At 42.0% G+C, this 14,858-nt stretch overlaps 1 protein-coding gene across 11 annotated transcripts in view; it reads right to left on the reverse strand.

Moving 5' to 3' along the window:
- TRIM9 (tripartite motif containing 9) overlaps nt 1-5,559 on the reverse strand; it is a 100,491-nt gene extending 94,932 nt beyond the window's left edge. For 6 of the 11 annotated variants that reach the window (XM_045201840.2, XM_045201838.2, XM_045201846.2 and 3 more), the window contains exon 1: nt 4,130-5,125. In XM_045201840.2, coding sequence (XP_045057775.1) covers nt 4,130-4,951 — 822 coding nt within the window. In that variant the 5' untranslated portion in view covers nt 4,952-5,125. Of the gene's footprint in view, nt 1-4,129 lie in introns of all 11 variants that reach the window. The other 5 variants (XM_045201837.2, XM_045201839.2, XM_045201836.2 and 2 more) reach the window with 2 other exon arrangements.
- Between the last annotated feature and the right edge of the window lie 9,299 nt (nt 5,560-14,858).

Here is a 14,858-nt window from a genome sequence, read left to right on the forward strand (position 1 = left end):
AAAAAATGTGTCATTTCAGTTAGCGTTTTAGCTCTGTTATTGAAAAACAAAATACCTTTGTCTGTGTAAATAAACCTTTGTGTAATGTTCTTAAACCCTGAGCTTGATTCAACTGAGTGTTCTCTCTGGACCTATAATGATGTGCCTCACTCTTTCCGGCCAACATCCAGAGTGGCCTTTGTACTGCACTCCGTGCTCTGAAAGAAGCAAGCAGAGTACTCCAAGCTGGGGGATGAGATTTTTATGTAGTATTTCTTGACTAGTGAGACAATAACTTCTGCTTTATGCAAAAACTTTCTCTCGAGTCAAACTGAAATTAGTAAGTTATAAACATTTAAATTATTTTTCAAAATGCCTCCAAAATGTGATTTTGGCTCCTTTACCCCCTTGTGGGTAGGAAGCACAGAGAGGTAATAAAACTTGTTTAAAGTTACTACCCAGTGAGTGGCAGCATCTGGTCTGGAACCCAGATCTCCTCTCATCTAGTTCTTTCTGTTATGTTTCCACACAATGAGGAATGATTTATTTCTCTATAATATTCCCCTTAATGCCTCTAAGAAAGTTTACATTGTACACAGGATGTCCTGATTGTACTAGAAGTAAACTTTTTAAAAATTAATAAAACATGAACATATGCTACCTGTTACATTTACCACAGGAACATCTTAGATTATATTGTGTTTACTGCTGATATAGAGTTAACTGAATGTCATTTAGTTACATTAAATAACACATTTTGCTACATAAATATATGATATGTCACCATACTACAAAGCAGGTATTTCTTCCAAAATACTTTGAAAATCAAAGCATAACGACTGTTTATTTTTAAATGTTGTTTAAATTGCAAATCTTCATCAACAAAAAGGTAAGAAATAACACTGAGACAAAATTCAGAATGAATAGTCAGTATTTAGGATACAAGGCAAAAAAAAAAATCCTTGCTTAACAGCACAAACACAAAAGAATGGTCATAAATATACTGCTGATTCAATAACTGATAAAACATGTCAGGAATTCAAGAATGTTAGATTTAGGGATGTGAATTGATAAATTACAAAGTAATAAATAATGATTCCAATTTCTACAAAGTCACTGTTTTGTGAAGCAATTCTTTATATCTACCTAAGTTGGCTAAAAAAAACCCCCCCATATATAGCAAGTGCTGATACTAAATAAGACCTGTTACCAGATATTTATCTTGTAAAGCCATTTCATGTATTATTTTTCATGGACTTTGAAGGTCATATGTACTGAAAAGTACTTTAATTTGATCAGCTGACAACCAATGAAGTTCAACCAGTTGTTTTTAAAACCACTTAAAAAAAAACTAGTCATTTTGTCCTGAGTGTGTAAGATAATGACTTAGTCCCCAAGGAAAATATTTATTCATAGGATTTTCTTTATCACCGGAAATGGCTGGTTAATATGGCAGACTATTAATGAAAACTTTCAAATCGAGTAGTCACCAGTGTAGATAACTAACTGTCCAACTTTGAAAGAGTTACTCGGTGTAATTCTTTGCTCTGCTATGTGTTAAAGAGCATAGAAATTCTGGCCCATGAGCTCTTGTGGGAATAAAGGTATCATTAACTGGAACATAAATAGACTGTATGAGAAAAACAGAGTGTTAACATTTTAACTATCTTATTAAAGAGATAAGGCGGGGGAGTAATGTTTGTTGTTAGTAAATATATGGTAAGTGAAAGTTAAAATCTGTCATCCTTCTGCCTTATTTTTTCTTGGCAGTTTAATAATACTGATATTGACTGAACAAAATTACATTTGCTTACTATTTTGGGAAAAATCTGCGTAAGATTAGAGAGGAAGTGATTTTTTGTAAAAAAAGAGTAATCAACATTCCCTTCCTAGCATACTTATGTCAAGTCTCAAGGGCTTTAACATTATTCTTTTTTAACAGACATCCAAATATCAACCCAGGCCCCGATACGGATTTTACTCACAGCTTCCATTACTAATGAAACAAATGGTTTAACATTTGGAATCTACACAGGGATAGACAGATTTACAGGTTGCTTTTAGTCTTATTGGATAAAGTATAGGCTCTTGTTCATAGAAAAAAAATATGCTGTGGTTAGCGTGTGGCTCTAAGTTCTTTCTTCCAGACAGAGTGATTGATTTCTTAGTTCCAAGTTTTGTGAGGCGATACAACATAGTTGGCAGTTTAAGATGAAATCACAAAAAGAAATAAAAACTGGCTGTGAACTAAATTTTTGAAAACTTTCAAAGTTGTCATTTAAAAACATTTAAATTGGAGCACTTTCAAAATAGTTGCATGTGTCTCGTGGGGTTCAAATTTGTTCTGAATTAGATCTCCATCAGGACTAATACGGTTTAATAGGTTATATGTAAGAACATATACAGATTGCGATCCACATTTACAAGTGACTATAAACATAGATTGCATTCGATTAATATTGAGTTGAGAAACCCTCCCTGATTGCTGAAAGTGATTTTTTAATTTGTTCTGTAAATAAAATATCAGTGGCCTCTCAAAGCCAGTCTCCAAGGAATGCTGGGAAACCCTGAATAGAGGCATAGCTGAGGACTGAACACCATCTTTAGGCCCTGCCTTATCCTTGGGCTTGCAATTAAATGATGTAAAGAAACCCTCCCTATAACAATCTACCCTGCTCTTCACACCCCCAACTAAGTGGATTACTTAAAAAGTAGAAGTCGAATTTATGCACATCTCTTCAGGAATGTTTCCCTTCCTTCTAAGCCCTGTGGACAGCATTATAAAGATCTATTTACTCTTCAAGCTTATTTTCTAGTCTGTATGTGTGTGTGGGGGGGAAGCAATAGATATACAAAAGTAACAATTAAATATATAGCCTGCCAGATAGTGATAACTATTACTGAGAACAATAGAGTAGGGAGGAAAATAAGGGGTATTTGAGATGAATGGCAGCAAATTGTGGTCAGGAAGATCTCCCTGAAAAGGTGATGTCTGAGGGCATTCTAGGTTGAGGGATCATCAAATGCAAGGGCACTGGGGCAGAAGGTGCCTGGTGTTGGCTGAGGAACAGCAAGACAGACGCTGTGGCTGGAGCAGAGGGAATGAGTGGCAGGAAATGAGGCTGATGAGGCCAAAGGGGAACAGGTCATGAAGGTCATGATGGACCATTCTAAGGAGTGTATGAGAAACGTAGGGGGCAATTGGAGGGTTCGGAGCAGCGAAGTGGCATGGCCTAACACTTAAGCTAGCTTTGGTGGAGGCGCCATCAAAAGAGACCAGAAAGGTAATTCTGGTAATAGGTGCCTCAAAGTTTGCACCCACAACTACTGAAAGAGGAAAAGGATTGAATCCTGGACAAATGGGTGTGTGGGTGGTTGGGAGGAAGGGGTTACCCTGGGAGACACGCTTGCCTAGCCTTCAGGCCTTGACTGCACTGAAACCTCAAGTCCAGCTCCTGCAGCCACAGGTCCTCTGGAAAGGGTAGGGATCTAAGCCTGCAAGCCGAGTTGCTAAGGCGACCATAGAATTTCCCCACCCCACTCCTCTGTGTCCTGAGTTCAAAGCAGCAGGATCCGCAGACCCTCCAGAGGGTTCGCGGGGTCTGGGCCAGCGTGGACTCATCAGTATTCCGCCCGCGGCGTTTCTCCCTCCCACACCGTGACTCACAGCGCCTGCCTATCCAACAGCTCCAGCCCCCAGCGGTCCGCGCAACTCAACAGCCTCCTCCTCCTCCCCGGGGTCCGCGGCCAGAGCCCCAGAGCCGCCGCTGCCTTGGAGCGGCCCTGGCGGTCCTCAGCACTGGTGCTGCTCTGCCCAGTTACGCAGCGCTTTCCCGCATGCTGGCCACAACCGCAAGCTGCATATCCGCAGCAGAGCGGGGGCGCCCTGCTCCTGGCTCACAGCGCGCCCAGGGAGACCCCGCTCTAAAGTATCCCCACAACAGCTCTCTGGGGATAGTCAACTCCGCTGTGCACGGTCTTAGATCTCCCTGCGCTTCCTGCAATGCACCAGACAGGGGAAGCAAATATTTTAGGCACCTGCATTGCGCCCGGGCTGGGATGCACTGTGCGCAAAAGAAGAGGGCTGTCTGCTGCAGACCCGGAAGATCGGAGGCGCGGGGACTCAGGGGTGGGTTTTCTTAGGACTCACCTTGTGTAGTTTCCACATGGCCCCCAGAGCCTTGACTTCATGGCTGGAGTGTTTGCCCTCCTCCAAGCACTGGTAGCACACGGGCATCTTGCACTGCACGCAGTACATGCTGTGGTTCTCTAGCTCGTGGTCTGTACAAGTGGAGACCTTGCGCGGGCTCAGCCTCCGGCTCACACGGCCCTGGGCCGGGGGCACCAGGCGGTGCTTGGCTAGGGGACCCCGGGGCGGGTGGCAGCGAAGACGGCACGGATCGCAGTAGAAGACATCACACTGTTCGCACATGACGGTAGCCTCCTTCGGAGCCTTCTCGCAGAGCTGGCACTTGAGGGCCGCGGCTTTGCTCTGCTGGTAGCGGTCAATTACCCCTTCCAAGACGCGGTTCTTGGGGAAGCCGCGGAGACCCCGGTCATCCAGGATGAGGCTGCGGTGGCACTGGGGACAGGTGATACAGGAGTTACGGGGCACCGGGGCCAAGGCCGGTGACAGGTGGGTGGCCGGTGGCGGCATAGCTGGGGGAAACACGCGGACGCCGTTGGGGGACTTCTGGCACGGGGTAGTGGGGGCGCTGGCAAAACCTCCGTAGGAGCCATAGCCACTGTCCGCTTCGCTGTACAGGCTCATCTTGTCCAGGTCCAGGTAGTCATAGTCAGAGACCCCGGAGCCCGAGGCCCGACGGCTCTGGGGGGACTCAGACTCCGGGGTTTGCACCAGGATGTTGCGGGCGCACGCCTGACATAAATTGTGGGAGCAGGGCAGGATGATGGGCTCCCGATAGAAGGACCCGCACACGGGGCATTTTAACTCTTCTTCCATCTCTTCCATGGAGACCCGGATGGAAGCAAGACAGCCGCGGCTGCAACGGGTGGCTGAACTGGCGAAGTGGCTGACCGGTCTGTCTTGTCCAGCACCTTGGCCAGCGTCGGCGGCTGCGGTCGCAGCAGTGCCTTCCCGCGTCGCCTAGACGCAGACTCCCGGCGAGTGAGGCGCTCTTTCTGTGAGCTCCAGCGGCTCGGCGCGGCGCGCCAGTCAGGGACCACCCTCTCCTGCCCTCTTGGTCCCGCCCCCGCCTGTAAACAGTGGCCTATTGGGCGGCAGCCGAGAAAGCGAAGCTCTTATTGGCAAGACGCCCCGTCCTTCTCCTCTCCCGCAGGCCACCGGGGGTTTGGTGGAGGACTCTGAGGACTAGGGAAGTCTTAGCTCCCGGCTGCAGGATATCGGGAGGGGGCTGGCGTGCGTTGGCGAGGGGACTCGGAAGGAGGAATTAGGCAATATGACTCATCCTCGCCCAGCTTTCTTCCGACGGGATCCGGTGCAGTCATCCAGGAGCACGGGGCGTGAGAAAACCTTCCACGCAGCGAGTGGGCTGGCGGAGGAGGCTGGTTCTCCTCGCCAACAATCTGCGTTTGCCTTCCAGCTGTGATCTCCCCGCCGACAACAGCAGTTACCCGCCCCCCTCGCCTCCTCCCCGCCTCCACCACCACCCTCTTCCGCTGCTGGCAGCCTTGGCAGGCCCTCACTCGTGCCTAGGTTTCTGTATGGCAGCCAGGCTTTTGTCCCCCTCCTGAACCCGCTGAAGCCTGCCCCAGGCTTCCCCATCCCGGGAGCCTGACGGCGCCAGAGGGAGTCTGGGCAAGAGTCTCTTCCAGTGTTTCACCCTCAGTCCCTGATTGTCTAATAATATCAGCTTCCTGGAGATTTAAACTAGGTGACCGATGTAAAGGTTCATTATATTAGTTTAAATCTATGCCCCTTCATTTCCCGCTTTAAATTCAGGCTGGGCACAGAGGCTTCTTAAGGTATGGGTTGAACGTGCCTCTGTACCCTTTTCACTGCCCCTGCCTCCCAAAGCCGTGTTCTCACGCCGCTCTCAGCACCTGGCCGAGCTTTCGCAAGGCCAGCAGGACCTTTGGTTCAGTAGAGGTAGGAATGGGTTGCCCGTTTCTGAGAGCCCATACTTCAGTAACGAGCTCCAGATAAATCACTGTGTCGCTGTGGAGTCTAAATATTTGAGTCCAATCAGTGTTATACAGTGTCACGTGGCCTGAGCATTTACCCCAGTTTCAGAATGGTGGGTGGGTTCTTTCTGTTTCCTTAAGTGATGATAATGGGAAGGGGGGTGAAGGGGGTTCTAGTGTTAGTCCACACATATTAGGCACCCTTCTTCCTCTCCCCAAACATTTCTGGAGATAGCGGGTCCTGCCCCTTGCCTGCAGAGTTGATAATAAAAGGAAAAAAAAACAAAAAACAAAACACTTTGAGTCAAGTGACATTTTGAGGTAGTAACTTATTTGAAATAGTACATGGCTGTCTTTTGTTGAATGATTTATGAAATAAATGACAAAACCTTTTTCTAAATTCTAAGAAATAGTCCCATTTTACATTTTCCAAGAAAGAGATAATTTGATTATATGCAGCTACATTTATAATTTAAAACCACTTTACTTCCCAGAAAAAATATAGACTTTTTATAACCCTGCCCTTGGAGAAATAGTCCAATAAACTAGGTTATTTTTCCAACACTTTGTTCAATGAAAACAGAATTTGATCACTGTTTGGGGGGAAATATTCTCATTGTTATTTAAAGTTACATTAATCACAAATGCTATACAATTTATTTTTACCTTGACTTTTAAATAGTTAGGTCAAGAGAAGTCAAAGGCATATGTACTCTATTTACATAGAATTTCTTCATGTGGGTTTGGAACATCTGTATCTGCAGGGTACATCTAATTTAGGGGTCCTAAAAGAATTGCTAACAACAAGTAGGTAATTGTTAAGAAACAGTTAGAAATATTAGTACCATTCATAATTTACAATCCTTTCCATGCTAATTGTATGCTTTTGGTCAAAAGGCACATAGCCTTGGGCCAGGGCTTTGGACATTTCAACGTGAGCAGCTGCTACTCTTTATGAGTTTGAACTTTGCTTATCACAGTAAACCATCTGCTTTAGGTTGAATATTTATGTCTGTCTAAAATTCACTACTCAAAATCCTACCCCCCAAGATGATGGTATCAGGAGGTAGGTGGGGCCTTTGGGAGGTGATAAGGTCATGAGGACAGAGCCTTCATGAATGGGATTAGTGCTCTCACAAGAAGGCTTCCTTGCTCCCTTCTACTGTAGGAGGAAGCAGTCCCTCACCAGATACCAAATCTGCTGGCACCTTGATCTTGTATTTCCCAGTTTCCAGAACTGTGACAAATAAATTCCTGTTGTTTATGAGCTACTAAATCTATGGTATTTTGTTATTGCAGCCCAAACAAATTGTCTGAGAGGTCTATCTAAGATACCATCTAAGAGGTCTGCTTATCAGCAGAAAATGTATGCTTAGTTCAAAATAAAGGATAGCTTTAGGGAATGTCTGTAGTGTAATACGCTATTGGTTTCACAGAGACTCAACGGAATACAAATTTGTAATATAGGCAACATACAAATATTTGCTCTTATGAAATATATTGAGATGATTTAATTGTTAGATCCATTTAATCAAAAATTAGCCAAATCAATTCCAAGAAAGCTCTTAAATTTTAGACTGTTATTTGTTGAATGTTCACTCTGTTCCACTGAATTTATTCATTTACACATATTACTTAGTTCAATCCTGTAATAACAAGAAAAGGTGGGTACACTTACTGCATTTTAAAGATGAGTAAAGTGAGGATAAGCAAAGTACTCAAGGTCAATATTGGTGAGGCTGGGATTTGGACCCAGGTACATGTAAGTTTGTTTCTTTGTTCATTATTTGTTCATTCATTCTTTCAAAAAATTCTGAGTTCCCCCTCTGTCAGGCTCTGTGTGTGAAAAAAATACACCCAAATGAAGGAATGCTGTTCTTACCTTCCCTGAAAGTTTATTATTTTTCTTGAATTAATTCCTCTAAAGTGTTTTTGTAAACCTTTGAAGATTTTACCTTCCTGTTGCACTATTTGGCCATAACGTACTTTAAACCCCCCCAATGAGTTGTATTTAAAGGGAAATAAATATCTGAGTGTAATTGATGATATTATAGAAATACTATAGGAAATATGCCCTGAAGCACAAGGATTGATAGCCCCATAATTTCATCACTCCTGGGGTGACTGCAGATGTTCTCATTGTGTAAAGTGCCTGATTATTTTCTGAAATTTACTACTCACCTAAATTATGTTCTTTAGCAATGAAATGAGCAAATTAAAAATGTTCTAGCAGCTTTCCTATTAAAAAATGTTTACCAATGAAAAATTTAGGTGTTTCCTATTTGCTTTTGACTACGATGCTTAACTATTAACACGAGTTTCTTTAATTCTAAAGAATGAACACTCAGAGAGAAAGCATTCTTTCTCATTTCCCCTCATTCTCTCCTAGAGTCACCAATCTTTAATCGTAGGGGGAAAATCAATGAAAGGAGCTGATTCTAGGCTCTGGCACTTAAAGGCTTCCTTACATATAGCTAAAAATATTCTATGTTTACTTGTGATTAATGATATTGATTAATGTGTTTTGTACAACTTGCATTATTTGAAAAGTGATGGGGTGATGTTCTTATCCAAAAGAAATTCAGAGGAAACTTCTTTTTATGGGTAATTTAGCACATTAACATTTAATTTTATACTGGCTATATTTGTACCATCCTTTACTAATTTCCATATTTACTTATTGTTGGTATTCCTCTGTCTTTTTAATTATGCAATTATCATAGTAAATTAAGAGTGTTTTGCTATTAAGTACTACTGGAAGATGACCTTATTCAAATTCTGTGGTATTTCCCACTATAAGTAACTTATTATTAATAGTTTGGAAAGGGTAGATGGGAGAACCTGGGAAGATGGAGGTTTAATGAATCTTGTATTAGGGTAAGAGAGCTGGAGGATGAATCCAGCAGCCCCAACTTGTGAATAATAGGAATCCCAGAAGGAGGAAAAGGCACAAATGGAAGAAAAAAATCACAATTGAAAAAATAATTTTCCTGAATCAAAGAAAGATATGAAATTACAGATTGAAAGGATTTTAGAGTTACAAAATGACCATGATGGCAAAGGATCCAGGCATCTACAGATATAATTCTTGGCCCATGAAAGGGACCAAGTAGCTGCATTACTTCTTAAGGGCTTGTTACAATATCCTTTAGACCTGACATTACTTTGGTTTTTCTACTTGTAAACCCAGAACCTATTGGTATCTTTAGAATAAATTTAACTTTTCTTGGTTAGCTCAAGTGTGCCTTGTTTCCTTGCAATCAAAAGACCAAAATCAAATTGTTCAATCACATTTCAATCACTTATATATTCAAATCTCCACTGTGGCAGATGCTGTTGGCGCTCTGTCCATTTTTCCTCTGCATGAACCTCTTCATGCTGAAGGCCGCCTTATGCAAAAAGCTGTGAGTTTTTTAGGGATTTTTCCAGCTGAGGGACCATATTCAGTCAAGACATGGGGCAAGCTAGAAATTTATACCATTTATCCCATTTATAATCACCACAAATCAGTCTTTTCTGCTGGAAGAGGTGTCAGGCTAAGAGGAGCTAAGTGAGGATATCATTGTGGTACTTTCTGTTCTAATGAGATTTGGGGGAGCAAGGCTCGTGTAAATAACCATTTGCAGTGAAGAATCTTATTTCAATTCAAAGCAAGTTATCTTGCTTACATTCTTCCTGAAGAAAAATCAACTCTAAAAGAAGCCTAAAAAATCAAACCTTTGCCTATTTTTGGTGTGTTAGGGTCCTTCTCCAAAGACTTTAGTGCTTATTCATTGTGGGTCAATTCTGGATTTGGGGAGCATTGAATTATCAGGCTAATGATACATTTTTAACAGTGTTCTCCAGAAACTCCCAGAGTCCTGATATGAAAATAGGTCTTGATTTTCTCCTCCTCCCATCCTGGGCTCAGGATTTCTTGAGTCTGTTGCACCCTGGGACCAGCTGTATTGCATAGGGAGTTAGACAAGAGATAAATAATCGGGAAGGGGAGGTGTAGTGGGCTTTGGAAGAGAAGGTCTGGCAAGAGGAACATTGGGGAAAGACTAGAAGATACAGCTGCAGAATGGGTAACATTATAGACTCAAGATTAATGAATGGAGACTTCTTGTGCCAGATTGTGATGAAGAGACAAAGAGGGAACAGCTCTCTGCTGCTGAGAAAGAGTGAGTGGGAGTTGACTGTCTGTGCACATTGGGGACAAGACTCAGAAGGAAGGCTACATCTGGTTTTATATTTTGGTGTTATGTGCCTGGCTGGTTCAACCTCAGCTCTACTTCCATTTATTGATAAACACATGGAAAAAAGCCTTAAAATATGCATTGAATGCTAATGTGCTCACTTCTAAAATCTCAGAACCCAGAGGTTCAAAGTAACGCTGTTCCTGCTTCCTATTAGGATGCCAGGCAACATAGTATGTTTATACTGACTGTGTAGAATGCTTGTAGGTAAACAGATTTGTGATCTGTTTCATACCCTTTGTGTAAAACTGGAGGTAGGAGAAGTAGTTAAGTTTTAGTGATGTCTTCCCTCTCCATGTTGGAAGTTTTGATTGCTAGAGAAACCAATTATACTAAAAATGATTTAAATGTCAAAATTCAGAATGTCAACTTAAATTTTAATGTGCCTGACCAAAACCCATAATTATTAGATAGCTATTCTCCAAGTGAAGACATTTACTGGAGAGCATACATTTAAGAGGCTAAGAAAATTAATGAGAAACAAGCTTCTTCCTTATTAGTATAAGTGGTTTAATGAGCTAACATAATCACTCCTAGTTCTATAAGTCTAAAATTTATTTTATTTATTGGTGCAGACAGTTCTCTGCCTATTTTACTGCAGGATGGACTTTGCTTATATTTTTCTACAATTCCTGTCTACATTTTGGAGACTAAGATCACACCTGTAGCTTCTGATGAAAAATGTATGAAAATTGAGAGCTTTATATTATCTCTATTTACTATTGAGAAAAAAACTGAAGTTCAGATGGTTAACTGCCTGAGATTTTACAGTTACTGCATGGAAGAGTTGAGATTCTAACACCAATTTGACTGATTCCAAAGCTACTTGTATTAGTCTGCTTGGGCTGCCATAACAAAATACCGCAGACTGGGTGGCTTAACAGAAATTTATTTTCTCATAGTTCTGGAGGCAAGAAGTCCAAGATCAGTGTCAGTAAGGTTGGTTCCTTCTGAAGCTCCTCTGCTTGGTTTGTAGGTGACTGTCTTTTCCCTTTCCCTTTCCCCTCTGTGCCTATCTCTGTCCCAGTCTCCTCTTCTTATGAGGATATTGGTTAAGGCCCACCTCAATGACTTCATTTAACTTTATTTACATTTTTATTCTGGAAGCATCATTGTTATCTCTCCATTCTGGCAGGCTCCTGAGCTCTTGGAAAGGCTCCTTAATGATTCCATTGTCACTTCTAAAATGGTTCCCCACGCAAATAGTAATGACCTGCTTGATTCTCTATCAATTAAAACTAAGTTATTAAAAATTATAGACCTCTGGTGACATTGACAGAATCCAGAAATTGTTCTTAGGCGTTTGGAATGTTTAATAAGAATTCAAAGGAATCGTGAGGGATGATTTTTCCTGGTGAACTCCCAATTTTCATCAGAGCTGTCCCATCTAAAATAATACACCAGAGAGTAAATCAGAGCGCTGCTCACAACATGCCTTCCAATAGTCCTGATTTTTATAACCACTTGGGCACCAAGTCTAATGGGAGGAGGCAGGTCCTTCCTCTCTATTCTCATTTATCAAGAGCGGGTACTCCCATTACTTTCTTGCCTCTCGTGCTGGTGAGTTTGTCCATGGGTATCTACTGCTGAATTCGCCACTTGTCCAGAGGCAAAATTAACTACCAATTCACTCTCGGACACTAAACCCAATGTTAATAATCCTGCTCCACAGTCTGTTGAGAGCTTCCCGAATTAGGAAGAACTAATAGATTTCAGTTTGCAGAACAATTCCAAATGATTTATTGGTAGTGACTGCCTAAGCAAGGATGGTATTACAAAGGCTGTTAGGCCATTTTTTATAAAGAACGAATAATAAAATCAACTAGGTACACCTGAAGAGGGAATAGTGACACGTGTAAATTTTCTTGCATCATTAATAAATTCAGAGTTACAAATTATTGACATTTTACTTTGTGCCAGGCACTGGGTTCCATCCAGTACATTCATTATGTCAGTGAATTTTCACAACTCTGCAGGATAGGTGCTGTATGTCCCCATTGTGAGACTAAAGAAACAGGCATAGTGGAATTAAATAACTAGTCAAGATCACCCAATTAGTAAGAGCCAGAGCAGGAATTTGAACCTGGCAGTCATGATTTAGACTCCTTGCAAAAATATACCAAGTGTGTGGATTAAGATTTGAGCTGAGACTGCCACAGACAGAGCTGAGATGTTCCACTCACCATGGGACTGCAGGGTACCACCAAGCACCAGGGAGCACCACCTCCTTACATGTGTCCTTAATACAGTGTTTCTGGCTTGGAGATGGGGGGTGGAGGTAGCAGTGGGATTTGGGAGAGGAGGACTTGTCTTCCCAAAGTTAATTCCACACATATTTATTGAGCACCTGCTCTGTGCCAAGCATTTGAGGATGTAGCAGAGTTCCCAGCCCTTGAGGAGATCAAGTGAGGGGAGATAGGCAATAAACACATAACTTCAGGCCCAGATAAATGTTGTGGAGATGCTTAAAGAGAGTTACTAGAGGGAACTGAGTGGGGTGGGGGGCTAATAGCCAGGGATGAAGACCTCTTGAAAAAGAATCTGAAAGATGGAAAAGAAGCATCTATGGGGAAATCTGGGGACAAGCACCCTGCACAGAAGAAGCAGCAAATGCAAGGGCCCTGCCCTATAAGGAACTTGTCATGGGAAAAGGAAAAAGACACATTTACCATTATCTTGTTCAAAACTAAAGACATGGCCATGCTACAGGGATTGTCTGGGGTTCCCCGGCACAAACACACTTGGTGGGGGAAGATAGAGGCACATGATTTGCCCTCTCTCTTCTCTTTTTTCCCCTCCACCCTCTAAATGTGTTATGTCAGTAAATCAGTAAGGGGGTTACACACATATCAACCTCCAGCTTTGGGAAGGATTGAATTAATTTGCTTGGAGAAGAATATGAATTACATCATGCCTTGTAGAAAGTGTGTTTTGAGAACATAATGGCCATACACTGACCAAATTAGTGGTAGAACACAGTAACACAGTTTAGAGAGTTTATCTTTGTAAAGTAGAGAATATGTTAGAAAATTCAAGAGAAGGGAGAGCCGTTTTCACTAGCGCCGCTACCCCAATCACATATTTCCCATTGGTTCTACACACATCGTCTTGTGGAAGAGCTGCGGAGGGATAGACACCTGTGGTTTAGGGCTTCAGGAAATGACGGGCTTTTTTTTTTTTCTTTTTTTTTCTTTTCTGGCATTGGCTTGAGGTTGATTTACATTAGTGGATGAATTGGTTTAAAGTAAAAGGGTATATATGTTTTTCATGATCATTATGTATAGAACTATTGGCTAAAAGCCTGAATTAGCCTTTGCAAAATGGCTTAACCAAGCTTCCTCCTCAGACAAAACCCCTGGTATTGCTGTCCCACATGTCTATGTTTATTTAAAATAGAAGCATTTATCAGACCCTATGTACCAAACTACAGTCCAGCAGAAGCAATGCCTGCTTGAGTGTAGTTGGTAGGGTAATAATATGAGTGTAATAACTTACAGTTTTAATTTGAACATTTCACCTAAAATGTCATATGGTGTGCTTGAGTCTGATATTGTTATGTTATAGAATTACATGCTTATGATTTTGTAATAAAAAAGGTTGTTATTTGTGTTAGACCCTGTATATATACAAATTCTGTAACAGATAAAATTGCAAGCAGAGAAGTCATTGTCTGTACCCTTGAGAAACTTGCTTTTAGTTGGGGAATTGTTTTGTAAGTATTTGAAAGAGCTAAGGAGCAAGTCCAGAACAATTCAGAATAAAATGATAACTAAGAGTGTCTAGTACATTATAGTTTGTGCATCATCTTCACATACCTTTGTTTCACCCTCCTGTAGGTCTTTTGATAGTTATTAATATTAACCCAATTTCACAGATGAGGAAACTGAGGCTTAGAAAGGTCGAATACTCAGGACAACTAGTAGGGTCAGATGCAGGACACTGGTAGTTAAGACCATGGGCTCTGGGGTCAGACAGACTGAGTTTCTAATTTTGGCTCCAATTCTTACTAGTTTTGTAAACTTGGGACGTTCCTGTCCACTCTAAGCCTGACTTAACTCATTTGTAAGGATAGCAATAGTATTCATTTCCTAAAGGTGTTGTATTAAATGAGAAATGTATTGACAATGCTTAGCCCAAGGCTGGGACTACTGTATGTACTCCATGAATGTAGCCTTTGCTCAGTATGAGGTGATGGTGAGCCAGAATTGAATCCTGGCATCACTAGTCTCTCAAATACAAGGCTTCTCATGCAGTGTGGACTCCAGCATCTTCCTCCTTAGGTTCAAAACATGGCCTGGCCACTTACAAGTATTACCATAGCCAAGTTACTTAACTGCTCTGTATCTCTGTTTCCTCACTTGTAAAATGGGGATAATAGAGTACCTACCTCAAAGGCTAATGTGGAGATGAAATGATTTATTACAGATACAGTACTCAGAACAGTGATGAGCACACACTAAGCTCCCTAAAGGGTGAAAGAGGGAGGTGTGGTGGATTTAGCTAGGAAGCCCTTTCCCAAGAAGCATTTGTAACTTA

The sequence above is a fragment of the Desmodus rotundus genome, chromosome 7 (genome assembly GCF_022682495.2).
Source record: "Desmodus rotundus isolate HL8 chromosome 7, HLdesRot8A.1, whole genome shotgun sequence".
Taxonomy (NCBI): Eukaryota; Metazoa; Chordata; class Mammalia; order Chiroptera; family Phyllostomidae; genus Desmodus; species Desmodus rotundus.